A 24,564-nucleotide genomic window follows, 5' to 3' on the forward strand; every position below is an offset into this window, starting at 1 on the left:
TTAGACGACGGAGAGAAATAAATGCGGATTAACTAAATTGTTCAAATTTCTATTCAACCGTTTAATTTCATACTTAATTGATTATTCGGTCATAATACGGTCTGGAGGAAATTTATTCTACAGTTGGCCAATTTGAGGAATTCCTCGGAGAGTGCTTCCATTCGGCGTCGTGAATATCGATTAAATCCGTCATAATTAGTGATGTTATTTGCAAAGAGTGATGATGCATCGATACCCCACATTTTTTGTGGAAATAACTTCGATGAACTCATGAACTTTCGATCAAAATTCGCCAGCAGATTATTTTTATTTATTCCGATACTTGACTGAGGGTGTTCTTAAGGGGTCACAGAAGGCCACCGTTTCCTCGAATTGTTTCACCAAAATTCCTGCTCAAAGTTATTAATACTTTTCGAAACCAAAGCACATTGATCTTCATCATCACCTCCTGGAGATTAACGTGCTTCGATTCGTAAAAATATCGATGACTTTCCGCAGGAGATTTCTTAACAAATTTGGAAAAAATTAGCAGCATTCAGTTACCCCTTAACCTGGCCTCATTTGGAAGAAATTATTCATTACCAATAATTAAGACATTTAGGCCCGGTTGCACCAGCTTCAGTTAACGAACAGTTGAGTGAGAATTAGAATTCAAAAGCTCGATGGATTATTTTACGAGGGCGAGTATCTCAAACTTATATTAACTTAACTCTTCGACTCGAGTCAATGATGCCAGGGGATAAATAAAAAATTAATCTTCCAGTCAAACATTCAAAAGTTATAATCGCTGAAGTATAATTCAGTAGCGAAGTGGTCAAAAGGTTTACGTCGGTTTTGGCTATTCGTGAGTTTTCAATGAATATCTTGCAATCTAAGGCAGATAGCAAAATTTCTGTTATGACCTTTTCGGTAGAGAATATTGAGAGCTTCAAAAAAGATATGGACGAAAATTTCACTATCTCCTTTAGATTTGGAGATATTCTTCGAAAACTCAGCTAAGAGCTAAGTCGACTTGACCGTTTGACCACTTCGCTATTGAATTCACCCCGAAGATAATTTTTTTCCAGGGGTTTGTTTTTCTAACAAAAATTGGTGCAAACGAATCGATGAATGTAATGATTTAATGTGATTAATGTAATGATTTACCTCAAAGCAAAGTCCCTGGAATTGTCTTGTAACTAAAGCACTTGACACGTTCCGAATATAGTTCGTAACGGCCCGAAAGAAAGCCCCAATGGGACACGCACTGGACTGTCTTCGCGTGTGCACCGCAGAACTCTCTGTTGTGTATTGCCGTGTCTTTTGTCAATCAATAATTGAAGAAGGACAGACTCCCCCCTTGAGACAGCCTTGCCTGCTAGGGCAAAATCACGAATGTGGTATTCCGGACGCGTATGAGGCCCCATATATACTCGCGGTCCCCCTTGCTGCCCGCACCGCGTGCCACAACGTTCGATGCTTTGTGCCCTTGCAAGTCTGAGGAAGAAACAGTGGTCCGATGACTCTTCACCTCTACCTCATAATTACGGGTCTTACATACCAATAATTTCGAGGATTGCGGGGGGGAAGTCGAGGAATTCTTGCGGTGCAGCAGATATTTTCGTGTTCATCATCATTTTTAGTGTTAATTGATTATGTAAAATAATTTTAGTCGCTCCCGGTGCATAATCGTATATTATATATTTTTATTTTGATAATAAGGTAATGATATTGTGGTTTATAATGTGCTATTGTTAGCATGCATGGGGTGTTAATAATCGATAATTTAAATGATGATGATTCGCAGTAAATTAGAATAATGATTTGAGATATGAAATTGATTTTTATATGAGGAATTTCAGTATCTCGTTGAACATTTCATGAATATTTGGATCATGACTATGGGATGATTTCGGCATTCAATATTTTGGAGGGATTTTGAAATAGTACAATTGTTGTTTACTCTGGGGATTGAGTAATTGAGAAATTAAATCTATGGTTGAGATTTTTTTATTTAGTATTGAAGATCAAGGTGTTTGACATTTGCTGCAGTTCTCCTCCTATTCGATGAATTCAGCGGCCCCTAATGGCTTGCTGGACTAGCTTTTGGCTGGAATTTCCGGTACGCTTGGAATTTTTCATTACATTATAGCTCCATTGATATTTGAAGGAATTTCGTCATTGAAAAGTCCAAATTTTATGGAAGAATCAATGGAACATATCAATGCACTTCAATTATTCCACTAAAATTATTAGAAACAGGAGAATTCAGGTAAATGTATTCTTGAATAACATTATCAAACAATAAATGGCAATTTGCATATTATTTTAGCGTAGTTTCATTAGCGAAGCGGTAAACCGGTTTAAGTCGATTTTGACTATTGGCCAGTTTTTGACGCATATCTCGAAATCTAAGAGAGATTAAAAAATTTTTGTCACGACCTTTTTTGTAGAGCCATTTGAGGGTTATAAAAAAGGTCGTGAGAAAAATTTTTCTATCTCTCATAGATTCCGAGAAATTAATCAAAAACTGGCCACAAGTCAAAATCGACTTCACCCGGTTTACCTCTTCGCTACTGATTTGGTACTGAATATTCATGCTTTAATTGATATTTTATACTGGGAAAATTCTCTTTTGCTGCTGTTCAAAAATTTGAAATGTCATTAAATTTCCAGTGAAATCTGAAATTTCATTATTCTTTTCCCTTGACATTGAATTCTTTGTTACATTCCCGAAAATTTTTGGTCAAATGTCTGTCAATCTTACATTTCGAAAACTCTTATTTGGGCAGAAGAATTTGTCATTCATGAGTATTATGATAAGTAATCATCATCCCAGGTAAACGACAAAGTCTTAAGTTTCCGTGATTTCTCACGGAGAAAAAAACAGTTTTGTGATATTCAGTGAGTGAAGAACTTCACTGATTTAGTCATCCCGGAAAATTATCATAAATTTCCCGAGTAATGCAACTGATTTTCCGGAAACCATCTCTAATTCTTCGAGAATTAATTACCAAATTACGATAATGTATATCACCCCGTAGTGATTTTGACAATTTGCATAATGTATTTATTTTTATTCAATTATGATTTAGTTGATATCCTAAAGACTACTATCGATGCGAAATTAATTTACTCTTCAATGCACACGTATGAATATTTTATACCTCTGGGCGTCCAGTTGAGTATTCCAATAACTAAATAAATGAATAAATCACCACGAATAAAAATACCCGACGATGGATCATTTTATTCACTGTCCAGTATCACCAATAATTAGTAATAGATTCCTGAAAATCAGTGACATGTCCCAACAAATCAAAACATTTTTATCTCTGTACAAAATCCCATCGGCTATTCAAATTTCAACGCCCCCATTTACATTCTCACCTGCCTAGTTGAATATTCCATTGAATATTCTTCGATACTTATCTAGAATCGAACCTAATGAGTTCAATCGTCGCTCTGGAACTCGATGAATCCCGGGACACCCCACTCGTCATTTTCGTAAGGTCATTGCCACCGCGAGAGTCGGTATTCAAAATACTAGAGTGGGAGTACACCGATCTCCGGGCATAAAAAATTAGCCGATATTAATTATGTAATTTTCGACGATTCGCGGATTCACTCGCTTGTTGATGCTTTTTATCTTAATGTATGTTAGAATCCTGTAAATCTGGAAACAACAGGTGTAATGGCTTTAGTAGCGCGGTTTCGAGATTAATTAATCACTTACAACGTTACCTACTCAGCAATTATGACATCGCCACTGGATTTACGAGCGCTGCAAAAATATTGGCGGTATATCTTCTCTCACGGTCGTGGGGCACTCGGCCTTTTGATTACTATGGGAGCCCGAGTTTCTAATGGATGATCCGTGTACGCGATAATACTGTCAAATAATGTATTCCAACAGGTGAAATATCTATCAGCATGAGCCATTTTTTAAAGCAGTATTTCCTTCCCAATGGGGAGATCCTGGAGAGGAATTATTTGGATATTCATTACCAGTGTTCGGTGCTGGGAGATTGAAATGTGTTCACGCTGAGAGACAAAGTAGCTCTGCCGAAATACTATACGTTCCACGTGAGAATATTTAAGGGAGTGGGACAGATTTAATTGAAATCATTTAATGAAGGATTAAGAGTCATCTGAACTTATGGATTCGCAAAAACGTTTGGCTTAAATTTGTGGTTGCATTTTCGGAAATTTTTATCGAATGGCAGTTTCACTGAAGTTTAGGGGAATTTTGTAATTGAAAATTCATAAGTTATTGAAAAAATTAATAGTCAAAACATCTATTCCAACATGTGAAATGCATATCAGCTTTATCCATTTTTTAAAACACTATTTCCTTCCCAGTGTGCAGATCCTGGTGGGAAATTATTTGGATATTCATTATTATTTGGATTTGAATTATTTGGATTTTCCGTCTGCCAAAAAAGATTTAATTGAAATCATTTGTTAGTGAAATTTAAGCGAGCATTTCACCGGAATTCCGTATTGCGACAATTGGTTCAATTATTTCATGTTAAAAATTAAAAAGAATAGTTTTCTCATGTTCACCAAATTCCACAATTTCGAAAAAAAAACTGGAATTTCCATTACCAAAATTACAATGGAACATTGTACTATTATAAATCAAGGTTCAAATAATTTGATAATAAAATACAATCGTTGACAGAATTTCCATCACGTTTCATCGGAATCCTTTCATTTTCCAATAACGAAATATCGTTCACTCTCGTGTAAATCCCTTATTATCAAAAATGTTGAGACTTCTCACTAGGACCTCGAGGTGCTTCTTATCACTGTAAAAAATAGGTTTATTCTCCAGAAATGACCCTGAGAACTACGCGGCCACGGCTGCAGTAAAACGTACCGTCAACAGGTATCGGAGCGCTTTATTGACAATAAACGAAATTACTATTTCCGGCGGAGGTTCGTGCCCTTGTGGATCGGGAATCTTCAACGTAGAGTTATGGAAGGTGGAAATATCGGAATATGGTCAGAGAATCAATTCTGGAGGATTGATCACCATTAAGATTGACTCATCATTGTCCTGATCAACATATCCCCTGTCACATCCATGATTATATAATTTGAGGCAGAAAGATTGATTAGGGTATTGTTCAAATGCATCAAATCTCGTTTATTTAGATTTTTTTTCATGTAATTTTTTCCGACACGAAGAGGTGGGATTTTCTCTGACGCGTAATTTTTACCCGTCCCTTCCGGACAATCTTTTTATACATTTTTCTACATATAAATTTTGAATGACACTTGTGGACGTGCATGTCATGCTCGAGTAGGTAGAAGGCAATGAAAAAAACGCAAATAAAAATCAAGTTCACGTTTGGATGAAAGCTTTATTACGAGCTATTCCAATGGACCCATTCCCTTTCACCAAACTAATGGTTTGTTTAATCTAAATAAAGTATTCCTCTAAGTACCATTTAGTTAATTTTGAACTTCAACTTGTATTGGAAATTACTTTGGTAATATTTTCCGACACGAAGAAGTGCAATTTCATCTGACGTGCAAAAATTACAAAAAAAAAACGACAAAAAAATGCAGTTACGAAATTTATTTGCATTTTTTTCGGTAATTTTTACCCATTCTTTCCGGACAATAGTTTTTTCCAATTTTACCAGAAGTTCTGCACGGAGACAATTTCTTTAGAAAAATTGCAGTGCTAACACGAGAAAAGGGGCGCAAAATGACGGCCCGGAAACGATTCCAGTGGTCGTGGTAGGACGTGAATTTTTTCTTTTTACATGAAATTTTTACGGAAATCCCCGGAAATTTTATCAGAAAATTCCTAGAGATTTTACTTTAAGGGTATTACGGCGGAGTCCACAAAAGAATTGAATGAAAATTTCTCAACGTAGTATTCAATTCATTGAAAAACCGAATGCAAAATATCAAAAACCTCATGTACACAATAACAATGTAAAAGAATTCTAAAGTTGCACTTTATACACGGTCCAGCATCTTCCCCAGGTTATCCCCCGAGTTTCAACCTCGTATAAAGTAGCAACTTTAGAAGTTATTTTCCCTGTTATTATGTACATAGAATTCTTGAAATTTTGCACAGGCTTCTCAACGGATTGGATAACGTATTAAATATTGTCTTTCAATTCTCTGCTTTTTTCATATTTCCCCTGACCCCACCATAGTACTCTTAACAGCACTAGGATTTTTCTAAAGAATTTCTCTCCGTGCACAAAATTCATTTGCATTTTTTCGGTAATTTTTATCCACACCTTCCGGACATTCTCCTCATACATTTTTCTCCGTATAAATTTTGAATGATGCACTTGGACGTGCATGTCATGCTCGAGCAGCTAGAAGGCTATGACCATGGATAGTTCCGGAATGCTATTCTTTCTTTATAAACATTGATTCTAGTCATACTCATCGGAGAGACACAGTTTTTTGGCTGCGTGTCAAATAACGCCTGTTATGATAATGAAGCTCCTTTCAGAGACGAAAGGAGCAATGATGTGAGTAAACTGGAACAGGTTGACTGACTCGAGAGGAGGCGTCACATTGTCGCGATGGTGCTTGCGACCATGTCGCTGAGACTAAAACACTAAATCGGTTCAAGGCCGCCTCAGGCCAAACCCAAGCTGGTTTCTGGTTAATAGCGTGAGTCCTACACCTCGTCCTTTTGTTCGAAAATTTGAAATAACGGTTCGAATCTCTACTCGGTTCAATAGTCTCCGTTGATGAGAATTTTTTATTCCCTTTTTAATGTCAAATCAAAAGTCAGGGGATTTAAGTTTTATAATGAATGGCAATCAGAATCGCTGAAGAAACTGTTCTAAGACTAGTTCTAAAAGTGGACAAATTTATGGTGGAGGGAACGAGTATTTTGGGAGACTGGGATTTTTGTAAAAAAAAGTTTATATTGACTCGAGGAATTTATTCTCATTTTGGGTCCAGCGGGTTATCTCCAAAAATTGAGCATAAATTCTCGGTTCAATCAGCGCTAAATGGTGGGGCTAATGTATTGATACAAGTCAATCGGTAATAACGAAGCTAATCATGGTATGGGGCCCCTAAAAGGTGTCGTTTCCCACACACACGCTTTCATCTGAACATGATGGGCTCATAACGAAGGATTAAGACTCATCTGAACTTATGGATTAGCAAAAATTTTTGGCTCAATTTTCCGGTAAACTTTTGGAAATTTTTGTCAAATGGCTGTTTCACTGAAATTTCGGGGAATTTTGTCATTGAAAATTCACAAGTTATTGAAAAAATTAATGGGAACGGTCAATTTCAGTTCCATTATTCCGTGAAAATTACGAGAAATCAGGAAATTTGAGGTAAACGTACTCTTGAGTTTGAAGTGAATTAGAAATTCAGTGAAATTTGAAATCTCAGGATTTTTGTTCTCTGAATCAAATTCAATGTTCATTAAAAAGCATTACTGCAACCTTCTTAAAAATTTCGATTTTATTCTAACACTGTCAGCGATCGTAGGAAATTTTTATTTCGTATTCATAAATTACGCTCAAAACCCCCGTAAATTACGATTGTTCTTATAATTAATAATTAACAATGGAGGAAAAAAAATTATTTCAAGCGTAAAATACGATGTTTTTTTTCGTATTTTAAATCGCAAAATACGTTTCTATTAAGATCATAATTTACGATTTCCTAAGTGTGAAATGCGCTCAGTGAAACGTAAAAGACACTTCATTTGGGCGTAATTCACGTTTTTATTTTGACCGTAATAAGATACGCCTTTTGACATGAAACAAACGATGTTTTGAGGGAAGAAATTCTCACTTCGTCGCCAAGTGTTCGTGTTTAAGTCACGAACATTTCACAGGATTCTTACACGGTCTGACTCATTACGGGGAATTCTTATCGAAAGCGTTTTATCCTGAACAGATGAGATATTTGAAGCAAGAAGTTAGTTCTGTGATGTTATGTCAATATTTCTCTCAGCGTCGCGTAATTTTTCCTGAACTTTTTTCTCCACATTTAATTCGAATTGAGAGGAAAAAATTATATCGATTTCAATCGCGTAATAGAGCTCAGAGACTGCTACAAGCTCCAGCGTTATATCTTCTGTATTCCGCAGTAGTCATCAGCTTTCTCTTGACTGTTTTCGACAGGATTCGATCATGCTTGCATTATCTGATAGTATAAAATCCCGAGGATATCATAATGAAACGGCAGAATTGTCTTGGAAACGTCTGGGAAAGGATCGCAGAGCTTAATCGAAGTCTAAAAAACTCCACATCCTACCATTTTGCGGGAAGGGGCAGATAATTGGACAGAGGTAGTACATGAATTTTCATAAAAATAATTGGGATTTTCAAGTTGAATCGAAATTATTAGCGAAATGGAAGTGTTATAACTGATTAAAAATTTTATTCATTTTATTCAATGAAGAAACTTGAGAAAATACATAAAATTTTATTTCCAGGAGCATGAAGCCCTCAACTAAGAACGTGAATTCCATCTTCTTTGTGATACTTCTGGTAATCATAGTAGATTCAACACTCGGTACCATTGACGATGCTGATCGCGATCTGATGACAGCGAATTTTCCGTATGGGAGAGGCGTGGTATTACCTTGAGATATTACACCGAGAGAATAATGTGGTATTACACTGAGAGAAAAACGAAGTTCTCAAACAACTCTTGCTTGGGCTGAGAAAATCGCTATTTAAAAATGACCAAAAACAGATTTTTTAAATTCGAATTTGAAAGTCTCAAACATGAATAATTACGAAATATTTGGCTTAAGGGGAGACGGAACCCATTTGTCTACATCAAATCTTAAAATTGTGTTTTCTCCTACAATTATTAATTTCTGTCTATGAAATTACTTTATCGACTCGATTATCGCATTGTTGAGTCATGAAGTAGTTTAATGAATAAAAAATAATAATTGCAGGAGAAAACGCAATTCTAAAGATCCATATAAACGCAGGGGTTCCGTTTCCCCTTAAGAGGCGGATGATTTACACGAGACGGTGTCTTTCCAGGATGAAAATATCTTATAGACGGAAGTTTTTCAAAAAATATATTTCGTTCCAAGCTACGAGATTGCTATCATATTCTCATTATTATTTTACTCAAAAATTAATTTTTTGTGTGTGAAAAACAACTATCCCCTGTTTTACATAAAACGAACATTTTTCGGGAACAAACTACGTATTGTAGTATCAAATAACGAAGAAGTAGGCTCGAAATGGTATTTCTTGTTTGCGCAGAGAATAAAAATTTGTTAGAACTACTGAATCTATATTTGCGATAATAATTTTCCATCTCTGGACAGTCTTCAAATGATCAGTACTAAATTTTATTCTTTGGTAATTTTCAACTAGTGATTTTTTCAGTTCAAACAGGACTTGTTTGAGAAAACATTTTTTTCTCTCAGTCTATAGCAGTATTTTCTGCATCCATTATTAGTCACTTAATATGAAAATTCATCTCAGGACAATGAGCTGCAACTAGCGAGGATACTCTACCTACTACCTCAGCGCGGAATCATGTGCCATCCAAAACGCAATTCGGAAATCATCAATTCACTCCTAGGGCTGCCGAAGAACATGAACAGTGCGGGGAAATAGGACGATGCGTAATTCTTAACATAGTTTTGGATTATGAAAGTATTATTGTGGAGTGTTACGCAAAAATGTATTTATCTAGTCTGCACCGATTGTAGGTTTCACTCGTTGTATTATTGTAGTCGAAAGATATAAGACATTTCTTCTAACAATCAATTTCAAAAGTTTCATGGATGTATAAGTATTCTGGATAAATAAACTTGAATAATGTGAAACTTTGGTGGATTTGGTTGACAGGGACTTCATCGATAAATAGATTATACCCGATTGTTTTGACAATTTTGATAAGGACACTGATGTATAGTTGTGCAATGATAACATGACATAACGGTGACAATTCTTTAATTTTACGTACGAGATCGAATGCGCGCTCCGCGCGTACATCAACACGACAGACCGATCAAACGTTTCATTGTTGTCATTGCCAAAACAATGCAATTCTCCATTCTAATAAAATTCACATTAACCAGGAAGATGGACATTGAATAATTGATACCAATTTTTGCGCAACATTTCGAACTGAATTTCGAACGATTTCAGTGAACAACAAAAAATATTCTTATTGGTCTCCTTTTTATTATGGATGAAATTGAATGCTACTAAGTATATTCTTGCAGTAGTATATAATAAATCGATAAGATAGAAACTGCAGCATTTTTATTTTTTTTACTCTATCTCATTTTCTAAAATTCACGAACTAAAACAAAAATTCAACACTGAATATTCACTTCCAAAGAAATATAATGATTTGATTTCAGGAAGAATTGACGAGGATCTTCTCAAGATTCTATGATCGCAAAAAAATTGATAAGCCTTCAGCTCTATCGTTGCAAATGGCGCATTCTCCAGTCAAATAATCGCGAAGTGTAATATGATTCGGCTCTGCAATTCTTCTCGGCTGTTGGGTCCTGAATAAATAAATAACAATAACAATGACTATTCACCTCAAAAGAAATATAATAATTTGATTTCGGTGCAGGGAAAATCTTATGATAAAAAAACACATCAAACTACACTACAATGAAACCAAAATGTCCACATTCTCCAACTTTATTTCACTTAAAAAATTATGGTTTCCACATTGCTCTATACAAAATTCAATGGATAATCAGCTACCCCAGTAGCTTGAACAATAATCCTTAACAGTGTCACGCCCACAATACAACTCCATTCACGCAAATTGCATAACTAAATGAATTGCATCAAACACTCAGAATTTGAGATGGAAACCCCCTCCCACAGGCGGAGGTCTGCCGCCATCGAGAAGCCCCATGTGGAATCCTCCAGAGGAATTGATCTCAGCTTCATCGCCATCCCCAAGCTGCTTGTACTCCCTGCCTCCGCTAGGCGGTTTCGGCGAGGCATTGGCCGTCCTCGCGCCTAGTTCAGACTTGGCAGGCCACGTTGGGAACATGTCAGGTTTGATGGCGAGTGGTGCCTCGGTGAAATACCCGTGCTTAACCGCATCTTCTGCAGTCATCCTCTGTGCAGGATCGTACGTCAACAATTTATTCAACAGCTCCATCCCCTGGTCCTTCAGGAACATGTGGAATCGCTGCCTGAGATTGTTCACTGGGTACTGCCCAAAAGTCATCTTCTGGACCATCGGCAGTTTGCTGTACCCCGGCCATACCCTGTCGCTGGGTGTCCCCAACTCCTTGAAAATCCTGTTCAACTGGTCGATCTCAGATTTACCTGGGAAAAGCGCCTCCATCCTCACTAACTCAGCGAAGATACAGCCAACTGACCACATGTCTATTGGAGTACTGTATTCCTTTCCATTCAGAAGGAGCTCGGGTGCTCTGTACCACAGAGTCACCACCACTGGTGTGTATTGCCTCAAGGGGGACCCATATTCCCTCGCCAGACCGAAATCCCCGACCTTCAATAATTACAATGACAACTCTAATCATATTCAAGGTAAAATAGTATTGCAGATTTCTATTGAATTTTCTATTATTTTTTTTCAACTGAGATGTTCAATGGCCAATATTCTATAGAAAAAAATCAATGCTATATCATTTTTCTGTACAATTTACTCTATTGAGATATTTTCTAACAAATGCGTAGGCTCAAATATCCTATTTTTTTTGTTTCATGTATTAAATGAAAAGGGGAGGACCATAGAGTGGAAAAAACAGAAAATTTATGTCGAGGAATTCTTATAGAAAATGTCTCATTAGAAAAATGAAATTCTATTGATTTTTTTTTCGATAAAATACACTCTCTTGGAAATTTTCTATTACAAAAAAAAATAGTCGAAAACAAATAGAATGTTCATAGAAATCCAATAGAAGATTCCGTCGAATTCACTGGATTTTTCCTGACTTGACCCTATAATTGACCTAGGCTGTTGGATTTTCAAAGATAAGTTCACCCCAGTAAAAAAACTTTTCCATTTCTCGAGAAAAATAAATTTGAAATACTATTTTCTGCGTGATTTTTCCTCAGAAATCCAATTTAGTATGTCGAATTTATCTCCGACGGCTAAAAAATGAGATTCTAATTTTTGTAATCGGAAAATCACCTTTAAAAAAATATTTTTAAAAAACTATTCAAAAAAATACATTGGGGATTTTTGTCAAGTTGACTTTTCAATAAATCGCACGGAAAATAGTACTTTCAATTTTTTTCTCGAAAAACGAAAACGTTTTTTCCCACAGTGAACCTCCTCTTAATGAATAAAATACAAAATAACAAACCTTCAAAATCCCTCGATGACTCAACAACAAGTTCGATGTCTTCAGATCTCGATGGAGTATCCAGTTGTCATGCAGATGCTCCACTGCACGCAGGAGCTGCTGCATGAGGCACTTCACCTCCCCCGGGATAAAAACCTGTTTCTTCTGCTTCATGGTCTCCATCAGGGACTTCAGGTCGTGCTCCACATAGTCCATGACAATGAATATCTTGTCCATGTTGCTGCCAACAACAATCTCCCGAACGGTCACAATGTTCGGGTGTTGAGCCTTGAGAAGTGTATTTATCTCCCGAAGACTCGTGATGGGAAAGCCCTCCTTTTCTTTCTCCATCTTCAATCTCTTCAGGGCGACGATCTCCTCGGTGCGTTTGTCACGAGCTCGGTAGACTACCCCGTAGGTCCCTTCCTCGATTCTGTTGAGGCACTGAAACTCCTCGACACTCCTGCAGCCTTGGATAGCGGGAAGGTACGGCGGTAGCTCTGGGACAACTTCTTTCTTCTTCTCCTCTTCCTCCTCCTCTGGCTTCACTCCGTTCGACTCGACGCGACCGGGAGAGTCACCGTCCGAGTGATCGGATTTGGCGAGGCGATCCACTGATAAGGGGCTGGCGTTGTTGTAGTCTGAACCATCGTTGGAGTCCTCCTTCGAACCGTGGGCTGAGTCGTTTGAGTCTTCCTCGTCGTCTGAGGTGGAGCTCGAGGAGTCAGAGGTGTGACGGTCCGACGAACGCTCGTTTCCACTGTTGCGGTCTTCCGAGGAATGTCTTTGCGATCTGGAGCAATTTGACAAATTAATCATGTTAGCTCCATGACAATTTCGTATTTTCACTTTTTAAAGGATATTTGAAAGACTAAAAACGATTTTTTTCTGCTGAAATCCTTCACAATATTTGAACTTGAACAAACTTGGTTTTAAAGTAATATAAATAAAATTCAGTTGAGGCGTTGAGTGTAGCGAAATAGAATAAATTAGAAATGTACGAAATTAACATCACATGCCATTTCGGAGACCCCAGAAACATGAATGATTTATCACAAAATTTGACGCTGACTTTCCAATTCTTCGAGATAACTTCCAGGTTTTCATCTTCAAAATTTGAGTTCTGTCTGTAATACTTTAAGCTCTCTCTGACCTTTAAAGGGCTATCTTTGATTCTCCATTGTCAACTGTTAGGAAAAATGATAAATTTTGAAAAAATGGAAATCCAACTTTTTAAAGCATTCATAGAATGATTAAAATTACAATTTTTCAAACTTGCGAAAGCCTCAAATAAATTATTTATCAATCAATTTTCTACTTCAAAAATGATTTCATAGGAATCCCAACGAATTTAGTTAAATTCTGAATTATATAAGAAATCAATTTCATGTAAGAAAAAGAAGATTTGTGAAAATTTTAACCACTTTATAAATAATTTGAAGAACTATCTATCATATTATGTTATGAATTAAGTTCCTCCAGTAAATAACAAACTGATGGAAAATGCTGGTAAATATATGAAGAACACTTACTTCGGCGATTTCGATCGTTCATCATCAGATTCACTTCGACTTTCATCAGACAATTCCACGACAGACTGATCAGGATCAGGTTCCGGACTGTGGACTCGCTTCTCCCCTCGTCTCGATCTACGTTCCTCCAGTTCTAATCTCGCTCTTTCCTTCCTCGCAGCCTTTTCTCGATCAGCCTCCAGGAATCTGTAACAAAAAACAGGCATAAAAAATTGTAGAATTCCATCAATCTGTTCAACAAAATATCAATCCGAAAATAATAAAAACATTTGAGTATTTTAAAGTTTGAACATTGAGAAAATATTCTGCATAGCTATGAAATTTCCAATCAAAACATGAATATTTATTACCAAGCGGCGTGGATTCTCAGTTAATTCAGAATTTACGAATACCTTTACCTGAATTGTCCCTATTTTTATTAATTTACATGTAATAATTGAATTGAAATTTAGTTTTCATTGACGTTTCCATAGAATTTTGACTCAAATTTCAGCCAAAAGTTGTTAACAGTGGGAGAGAATGGGACAAAATGGACACTTTCAACTTTTTTCCAATCTCAGATCTCAGTCTAGAGTCACGAAGAGGCAGAAATGTACTTTTCATTGAAAAAAAAAATTATTCTACTTCATTAAAAATTCAATGAGTCAATGAAATTTGAATAAAAGTCACAACTGTCCATTTTACCCCACTCGCCCCTGTACCTTTCTCTACGAAGTTCCTGTTCCGTCATTTCTTTGGGATCTTTCGATGTCACTTGTGCATCAGCAATGTCCATGGGCTCCCCCTCGTTGTCCTGTCCAATCTCCATGGGATCCCGCAACTGTTTGTCCCTGTCCTCCCTGTCCCTCTCAATTTTCTCCCTGTCCCTTGTCCTCTCGTGCTTGTGATTCCTCTTGTGTCTCTTCTCCCTCTCCACTCTCTCCATCAATTCGGACTCCGAGTACTGCTCCTCGATCATCATGTGCCTTCGCTCCTCGACTCTGATCTCACGACGATCACGACCATCTTCAGACACTGTACGACTCTCCCGGCTCTCTATCCTCAGCTCTCGTCTGTCCCTTGTCTCCTCAATACGCAATTCACGTCGTGATTCTGATTTATACTCTCGCATATCGCGGGGATCGTCGCGTCTCTCACGACGCTTGTCCAGCAATCTTGAAACGAAGGTCCTTGTGTTGAGTATTATTAGTAAATCTGGTAATAAAGACTCCTTAAAAAATATGGATGGGTTATGCACAGTCAGGGAAATTATTTACGTGCAGAGCTAGGCAAAATACTGCTTGAAATTTTCGTGTTCAACATCACAAATCAAATAGTATGTAAATAGTTCGAGCAAAGAACAAATATTTGAAGGAATTCGTCGAAATTCCTTGAATTTTCTCGTTCTATTATTCGAAGAATTTTTTTTTCAACGAGAAAAAAAAAGAGAAACAGGAATCAAAATCATCAAGGAAGGTGATAAGAACAGGAAATATTCTTAATCATATTTATGGTAAATGAATACTTCGTACGAAAAAGAACATTTTATGTAGATTCAAATAGTGAAACAGAAAAATTAGTGGAAACGATTTAATTTTTCGTTGTGTTAAAATTAATATCAAATATCTATTTTATGTCAACTTCAGAGAGACAAATAAAAAGATTGTGTTCAGGCCTGTTTACTTGTGCTGTGAAATTGATTCTGAAATTAACTTATGTCGTTCCACGCCTTTATACGTCAGCTGAATTGGGTGGTGGTGTTGTGAAAAGAGAAACGTTCTCCACGCGAAAAGATCCTTTGAGAATCAGAAATAGCGGATTGTACTAGGAGATTATTAAACGTTTCGTAAAGTTGAATGATGTTGTACTTGGACGCGGATCACGATTAATGCAGTTGTAAAGTTATAAACCAATGCATCAACGGAATTTGTGAAACTGACTCACGCTCCACGTTTATATTCGTCAGCTAAATTGGGCAATGCATTTTTAAATACTGTACACCTTTAAAGTTTAAGTATGGACATTAAATTGAGCTAAAAAATTCGGATTATCCGAATCCCTTTTTCTACGCCGAAATGATTCAATTTACTTATCAGATTTTTAATTAATGGATTTACAAAGTTTCCTGCAATTTCTCATTTTTAATTTATTCAACACTTTTCATAACATTATTTAGAATGTTCCCATCATTTAATGAATAATTTTCATTCAATTTTTGCTCTAATTTCCAAAAATCCTTCAGTAATATTTCCTGAATTTAACAGACTTACTCACGGAAATTGGTCAAAAAATTCCAACAGTTTGCACAAGAAGAACAGCAGAAATAAAATAATAGAAAGCATGAAGAGAGTTAGAGCTCACAATCACTACGATTTTTTAATGAATATCTCACAGGGCTCTAATATTAGCTTAATGAAGATGAATTGATTCTCACCTAGTTCGTAGATCTTCGAGTACGCGATCCCCAGTGCTGCGGTCTTTCCTCTCATGTCTGGAAGACTCTCCATCCCTGGAGTGCGCCTCCACGCCCCTGTCCAGCCTCTCAGTCCGCTCTCTGTCCCTCTTGGAGTTGTCTGGACGGTCGGATCTGTCTAGAGACTCCATCCCGTGTCTTCGATGTCTGTGTTTATCTCTGTATCTAAATTCAAAATAAAAATAATTGGATAAATTAAATGGAATGAAGCTTTGAAAAATTTATGAATGAACAAATTGTGGGATCAACAAATATTTGCAGATATACGCGCATAACAAAATTAATGAGAAAAATCTAACGCAGAAATTCTATTAAAAATTATGAAACTTGGCCATACTGTTTTCAATAGATATTTTTTATAGGAAAAGCCAATAGATTTTCTTTATTCTGTATTATTTACTCTGTTGACATTTGTTTTCTATGGATAGGTATGAATTTTTCAAGTTTTTGTTCTTTAATTTTGTATCGAGGAACAAAAACAAATACAACAGAAAAAGAAATGGAAAATTTATATACTGTATTTAGTGTGTAATGATCGAATTTAAGGATATCCAAGTATCTTTTACAGTTTGGTACCGACCCCACTATAGATTCAACCATTTTCAAACATCAAATTTATCAATTAAATTGCGTGATAAAAAATTGAATTCCGTCATTCAAATTACGTTTCGCTCAGAATTTTTTTAAACATTTGTTGATTATAAATAAATAAATAACATTGTTCAACTCTCAAAACATATTTTTTTTCAAAAATTGCAATGTTTTAATTATTTTATCGATCTTCCTCCAAAACTTTCTAATATTTTTTTCAGATTTTTAAAATTTTTTCCAACGGTTTAATATCGAGATTCAAATTCAGACCAGCAACGTTTAAATAATAAAATCATTATAAAATGTCCGGGACGTTAGGGTCAAATGGGGCACAAATGAAAGCTCTGATGTTCCACTACAAAAGTAGAAAAGCATTTCACTGTAGAAAAAATAGCTAAAGTACTTGGATATCCTTAATATTATTGAATACTGATGCTGCAAATGTTGTATTAAATGGTTTGTCTTCAGAATCCTCCCAGGATACACTAGGATTGAATAAAAAACATTTCTATCTCATTGTGTACCTCTCTTCCCTGTCATGATGACGAGATTTTCGCTCTTTATCCTCACGTCTGTCACGTCTATCACTGTGCTTCTCTCTGCGACGTGAGGAGCCTGATTTGTGGAGGGCAACTGTTGCTTGAGGGGGCTTTATGTCCAGGGAATCCGCAGTGTCTGCGCCCTCCTCCTCAGAGAAACTGAGTAACATTTCAGTTGTTAGTTATTCAATTGTTAATTTTGAGGAAATTCGCGGTGATTATCGTTTGGGGGGTTTTGAAAATGAGGGCAACGCCGGTGAGTGAAATATTTAGAGGCCAGATAACCTCAAAATCATTGAATCGTTTCTTACCTGAAATCATCCATGATTTTGGAGAGAGAACTTCGTGGAATTAATGATTAGGGTGCAACCGGAATGGAAAACTTGTCAACAATGCTGTAAATTAACTTTTCATTGATGAATTTAGAGTTTGTTTATCCAGGCCCAATAAAATGTTTTGCAACCGTTTTCTATATCGTGACTGAACTGATTGCAGCGCCAGAATGTCACACGGAAAATAATTGAAATTGAACGTACCCGACGGTTTTTCCCGGGTGAAATGACACTTTTGAATCGAATAAAACTCTTTATTTGGAATTTTTCGATTCATTTGAACAATATTTCAGTTCGAAATTAATAATCTCTTGTATTTATTTCAATGAAAATGTTTTAATTGTCCGAAATAACTAATTCTAGTTTCACATTCATCCAGTATTCAATCAAATAATTAAATAATTTAATCCAAATGAACAATTATCACACGTGAATAAATTTCATTTCACTCGTAATGAAATTTTTAATTATTATTAATAAAAAATGACGATTTCCAATTCACCTATCATTTACCTAGTCCCCTTGGAATTTTTTAAAGAACTTTTTCCCGTCTATGTCGACTAATGAGTGATGCATAAATTTAAAAATGTCTGTTTGGACCATTCCTGTTTTTATCATACCTCAAAAATGACAATCGAAAATCCAAAAATCAGTTTGAATTATGAATTTTAATTCAAATTATGAATAATCAATGAAAACTAATTCCTGAGAACAATTGATTGTCTCATTCACCATTGACTAATTTATTAACCTCGATAGAATACAAAAATTATCGAAATAAGTAAGAGCATTTATTAAATTCCTTAGCAATACATTTAAACGAAAAAAATTACTTCCACAATTTCTTAATAGACATATTCTTCTCAGAGTCTTTCTGCATAACTTTGGCAACTGCCATCTCGAAATCCTCCTGCGTCACGTGCACTCGACGTTCACGAAGTGCGTACATACCTGCCTCAGTACAAACACCCTGAAAATAAAGACCGAACGACCCTTAGTAAAGCCCTATAAATTCACCCATCGACATAAATCAAACAGTCAACATTTTCCCAATTAAAGAAAATGAAGAAAATTTTTACCTTAACTTCAGCTCCAGATGCCCCAGGCATCAGTTCTGCAATTTTCCTCAGATTAATACCCCTAGTTAGATTCATTTTCCTCGAATGGATCTTGAGAATATCGAGCCTGGCCTCTTCATTTGGTGGTGGAAATTCGATTTTACGATCGATTCTCCCAGGACGGAGTAAAGCAGGATCCAGAATGTCAATTCTGTTGGTAGCCATGATGACTTTGATATTCTTCGTGGCTTCAAACCCATCAAGCTGATTCAACAGCTCCAACATGGTACGTTGCACCTCACTGTCACCCCCAGAGCCAGATTCAATTCTCGAACTGCCAATGGAATCAATCTCATCCATGAAAATAATCGACGGTGCATGCTCTCTAGCCATGACAAACAACTCCCTGACCATTCTCGAGCCCTCGCCAATAAATTTTTGAACAAGCTCCGATCCAGAGACACGAATAAACGTGCACTCAGTATGGTGAGCTACAGCTCTAGCCAGGAGGGTCTTTCCAGTACCTGGTGGGCCATAAAGCAAAACACCCTTGGGCTGGGCAATACCCAATGCATCAAACAACTCAGGATGCTTCACTGGCAGCTCAATCACCTCCTTAATCTCCTTTATTTGCTTGTCGAGACCCCCTACCATCTCGTAAGTCGAATCTGGAACTTTTTCCACCATCATGAGGGACACCAGAGGATCCACTTTGTTGGGGAGAATTTTATGAAGGGTGTAACTCTCATTTCGAAGGGCAACTCGTGAGTTTGGAGTGACGTCATTTATGTCGATGTTCTTGTCAATGTCGACGACGAATTTTCCCTCGGGGTGAACTTTCACGAGGACTTTCTTTTTGTCCATTGGTTTTACAACCTCACCGACGTAGGAGCCTTGCTCTTGCAGGAGTTGGAGCTCTTCCCGAAGCATACGCACTAAAAAAAAAAAAACATTATAATATAAATAAATAATATAAATAATATAAATAAATAATATAAATATAATATAAATAAATGTCGAAGTTTCAGTCGATGGGATTGACAGAGCAATTGAAAATTATGAATTAAAACAAAATCAATAGTCAATAAATTATATTGTCAATATTGCTGATGAATTTTCTTCATAAATTGTTCTTGTGGCGTTTAACTATTTCGTTTCAAGTCAATTTGAGATCTGGAATATTTCCTGACAAGTTTTTGGATCATTTCATTGGAGCAATGCATTAATGAAAAATTCTAACTATTCGTTTTGTTGATGCTTGAAGTAAATATCAAAGTTTAGTTCAGTGGAATTGATGGAACAATAGAAAATTATAAATTGAATTGACATTAATAGTCTATTGTTGCTACTGTAATATAATACTGATCAATTCTATTAATAAATTCTTTCCTGTCAGAATATTTTCTCTCATGTTTATAGACTATTTCATTGTATGAAGACACTCATGAAGAATAGTGACTATTTGTCTAAACTTCAAAATATCAATATCAAAATATGAAAAAAAAAACGAAAGCTTCATTACATTCTAATTGAACGCAAACTAATTAACATTAATATTGACTATTCTTTATTTTTATTGATATTTTAAATGAAATTGGGTTCAGTGACATGTCGGAAAAATAATGATTGTCAGTCAAGCAAAATCATTCATTTTTTATAGCAAAAAAATCCCAGAAAGGTAATGTTTCAGAAAATAATTCAATTTCAGAGAATTTCCATTTGTAAACGATAAAAAACAATGAGAATATGAGGGAATTAAATTGACCCACAAAATAAACTACAATTTCCATACCTTTAGCATTGAGTTCATTACGTTGTGCCTGTAATCTCCTCAAATTCTGCCCCTTCTCCGCAACAATAAGCTGCAATTCCTCGATTTTCGTAATGTAATAAGGCTTGAAACCCTCGCCCTTTGAAAGTTTATCGTCCACCTCCATCTGAAACAAAAGTGGAGCTCAACATAACCAAAACTCGCGCTCCAAGAATGCAAATATCACAATGTAGGTAGATTCTCCTCACCTTGTTGAGCGTCATGATGGGACGCAGTATTTATCTATTCTACAAGTGCCTAAATAATGCAAAATTCCACTCGTATTACTCCAATTATTGGGAAATAAATCCGGAGCGACTGTGTAAATCGTCTGAATAGTTTCGTTTCCCTGGAAAAACGCTTGTCACTCTAGTGATTTTCTCGCAGTAATCCCGAAAATCCCTAGATTGAGAGCCAGGGGATTTAACACCACTGGGATTCCCTCGTGACATTTAAATCCAACTGCGAGAGAATTATTTCAATATCGAAATGTGCGTAATGACCTTCGCACTTTAACTGATAATAAATATGAAAACTGTGGGTAATGCCCCCAGACTCAGTGATTCAATGGCTAGCAATGGATGACATTGAGGTCTGTGAGGACCGGATTTTTGACGAGGATGTCCCTCTCCTCGGATACAGAAGACAAGAGCGTAAGTATGAAGGGAATAAGAACTTGAAAAAATACAGAGGAGAAATTTTGAGCGAATGCTTGAGGTCAGATGTTTCGTTTATGAATTCTAAAATGCGAGGCATACCTGGGAATTATTGTTTCTTCGGTCTGTTTTATGACTCAGGTCACAATGCGATGCATCGAGGGCGGTCAGAAGGGATTACCCAGACTATTTGGCCTCGGGGTGGGAGAGGTGAGGTGAAAATTTTTGAGAATTAATTTCTCGAGCTCTACTGACAGTCTTGATGGGTTTATTGCACTACCTGAAGGGGCGGCGGGACCTTCGGGGAAGGGCGAGAGGTGGTTTATTGTTGGGTAGTGCGTCATGTACCTATCGTAATACCGGTACCTTGGGATTACAAACTACGGGGGACAGTTTCAAGGCTTTGGGAAGTGATGGTGCAGTTGGGGGGTTAGAGGAATATTTAGGATTAATGTCTTGTACTTTTGGAGAACTGAGTGATTGTAGACGGAGAAAAAAATTGGGGAAAAATTATGTAGAAAACTGCGGCTGAGGGAAAAATACTTTTTGCGAAGGGTATTTTACCATTTCTTCGGTAAAGAGATATTTATGGCTGCAAAGACTCTGTTCCCTGTGCAGCAAAATTTCCCCCACTGGTAGGGGTTTTTTTCGGCTACTGGGAAGGACATACGGACGGACGAAAGTGAAATTTTGCTATACCGCGTTTGGTGGAAAAATCATTCTCCGACACAGAAAAATTCCTACCGATATGTATGATGACGCAATATTGAGCAATTATTCACGTCCATAGGATAATTTTTGATGGAATAAAGAGTACTTAATTAATTAATTAATACATTATTATAATGTGTTCATAATAAATTATTATTAATTAATGGTAAATTAATCAATTAATTAATTCTACAGTTTCGGCGCAAATTACTTGATTCTGTGGTTTTAGTAATTTTAGTAATTTTTCCCGTGAATAACTAATTCAGTTAATTCGTAAGGATATTGATGGAGAAAATATAGTCACGATATCGGGCTATAACTAGCCCTTCTTTAATAATTTTAAGTTTATCATTTTACTTTTCGACTTGATCGTGTTGTCATTGACATCTGTCACAATTATAATCGCATTTTACGCCTTAAGTATTCATTTTCATCAGTATATTTCAATGTTTAAATTTTTTATACTCTTCACCTCAAGTCTTTTCTGTGTGTTTTTCCCACATTCATTTGATAAATTCTACTGGCTATCTTTAGTGGCACTCTTCGAAATAAAGTGGAGAATATTGTTCACTGGTGCTTCGTCTCGCAATTATATTGCTACACTGATAGAAATGGTGGAACGATTCAGGTGCACCAACGGAGGATTCTTAACTGTTAACACCCTTAACATTCGTTATTTAACATTCGTTAATAGTTAACGAATCGTGGTAATAGTTAAAAAGTTTCGTTTGGTTCGACTAAACCGTTCTATCAGTGTATACTGCCTTCTGTAGTCTGATTTTTTTTCTCATTCCTAAGCTATATTTAATCTTTTGAAGATTAGATGCAAGTTTTTTTCTTCACTTGAGGTTTTTTTGCAACTCGCGTTTTTCAATTTTTCTGCAGATTGGTTGGTGTTTATTGCTCTTATTTATGACTCCATTAGTTATCCAATAGAGCGATAAACAATTGGAAATATGCATGAATTACCAACGTGAGGTATTCAGAGACTACTTGGAAAGCCGTATTTAGTTGAATTTTTTTATTTCTAAGCCAAAAAATGATACAGAAATCATACTTGTCTCTCTGGGTCATCTCGAAAAAATGAATTAAGTATATCCAAGTATCTTTTACAGTTTGTGACACACAGCACGACAATCAATTAATTAATTGCTCTTTATTCCATAAATTAATCCTTAATTTAGTCATTTTCAATCATCAAATTTGTCAATTAAATTGCGTGAAAAAAAATTGACAAAAATCAAGAGTATTCAGCGTCATTCCAAGCACATTTTGCGCAGAATAGTTTTTTTTAAACATTCGTTTTTTCTAAGAAAATTTTATTTATTTTATTTATGACCCCCTCGTGCATTGGTTTCATTACGAAGGTCCAATAAAAAAACGTATATAAAATGACCTCTAGATAGGTTCCGAATGCATTCAATCTGCTAGGTGGAAAAGAGTAAAAAAACCTGAGAAATTGATTCTCCCTTATTCTTCTTTGTACTTGGGGGGAAAATTCACTCATCGCAACTCTTACATAAATTAAGAGTACCAATCGTGTTTCAGAAGAAAAATGTTTTAAATTGCTTCTACCCCTTCGCTAGAAGATAATAATGCATTAATCCATGCGACAAAATTTCAAACCAGGAACCGAAGCTAGAAATCTGGAAAATAAATACGGTGCCGCACGGCGAACCCCTAGAAAGCATGGGATTAAATGCGTGCGGGGGGTCGAAAAATGTCCCCTATTCTCCCCCGCGCCCCATTGTTTTTCGGAATGGAAGCGTCCAAAATTAAGTTTTGGATTTTTTGTGTTATATCGATCCAGTATGATTCAAAAAGTCCGAAAATGCAATCTTTAGGCCTCCTCGGTACGTGTGTATGTGTGTGTACGTATGTAACAAAGTTTTTCTTCAATTGTTCGCTAATGATTGGATGCAATTGAATCTTTTTTTTTTAATGTAGGTATTGTTGAGCCCTATCAATTGCATTAATTAAAATTTAATTCATCCATTCGCTTTTTTAATTTTCGACTTTTCTCGAAAATCGGTTATCTCACGATAAGTAAAAAAAATGTTCTCAATTGGTTGAGTGAAAAAAATTGTTTTTCAATAATCGTTATTTTGATTTATCAGAAAATTTGCAAAAATTTTGCATTTTTTGAAAATGAGAATTCCGGGGATATCTTTGAATATCATGCTTCAAATTAATTCAATCATAGCTAAAAATGTTTGTTCGAATTCCATTAAGGAGAAGTTAAAAGATGATTTTGATTTTTATGGTGATTGTTTAAAATTGCGAATTGCAAATTTTGACTTTCCCTGAAAATTAGCTTTCTGATTGTTTCTTCAAATGTGATGTTTCAAATTCATTCAAGTATGTAGAAATGAAAATTTTCTATTAACAATGAATCATACATGATTGAAGGAAATGATATGCAAAGTTACCATTCAGAAGCATATTGCTAATTTATTAACAAAACAACTATACTATATACAATATAAGAGCAATTTCCACTTGTTTTTCTTGCCCCCATCTGAAGGTCATGGGGACGAACGGAAGTGAAATTTTCCCGAACGCCCTCGGTAAAAAAATCATTCTCCGTTGCAGAAAAATTATTCGCAATATTGAGCAATCATTCACGT

The 24,564-nt window shown here is 36.1% G+C and overlaps 2 protein-coding genes across 3 annotated transcripts; both read right to left on the bottom strand.

Annotated features, from left to right (window-relative positions):
• Positions 1–10,616: 10,616 nt before the first annotated feature.
• On the bottom strand, positions 10,617–17,850 carry LOC107042505 (cyclin-dependent kinase 11B). Of its 2 annotated transcripts, none has more exons than XM_015263579.1 (7): positions 17,682–17,850; positions 17,356–17,529; positions 16,202–16,405; positions 14,490–14,942; positions 13,789–13,974; positions 12,278–13,049; positions 10,617–11,457 (listed from the first exon to the last, which is right to left on the bottom strand). In XM_015263579.1, the coding sequence occupies exons 1-7, from the start codon at positions 17,693–17,695 to the stop codon at positions 10,786–10,788; spliced, it is 2,475 nt and encodes an 824-aa protein (XP_015119065.1). In that variant the 5' UTR covers positions 17,696–17,850; the 3' UTR covers positions 10,617–10,785. The 2 variants fall into 2 exon arrangements, with proteins under 2 accessions (XP_015119065.1, XP_015119057.1); XM_015263571.1 differs by having other exon boundaries at positions 14,490–14,957.
• Positions 17,851–18,471: 621 nt separating this feature from the next.
• On the bottom strand, positions 18,472–21,007 carry LOC107042532 (26S proteasome regulatory subunit 8). Its single transcript, XM_015263602.2, has 4 exons — positions 20,780–21,007; positions 20,553–20,697; positions 18,782–19,695; positions 18,472–18,672 (listed from the first exon to the last, which is right to left on the bottom strand). Exons 1-4 carry the CDS (start codon positions 20,792–20,794, stop codon positions 18,532–18,534), a joined length of 1,215 nt encoding a protein of 404 aa, XP_015119088.1. The 5' UTR covers positions 20,795–21,007; the 3' UTR covers positions 18,472–18,531.
• Between the last annotated feature and the right edge of the window lie 3,557 nt (positions 21,008–24,564).

Source organism: Diachasma alloeum, unplaced genomic scaffold (genome assembly GCF_001412515.2).
Source record: "Diachasma alloeum isolate Michigan unplaced genomic scaffold, Dall2.0 Dall_scaffold_00179, whole genome shotgun sequence".
Lineage (NCBI taxonomy): Eukaryota > Metazoa > Arthropoda > Insecta > Hymenoptera > Braconidae > Diachasma > Diachasma alloeum.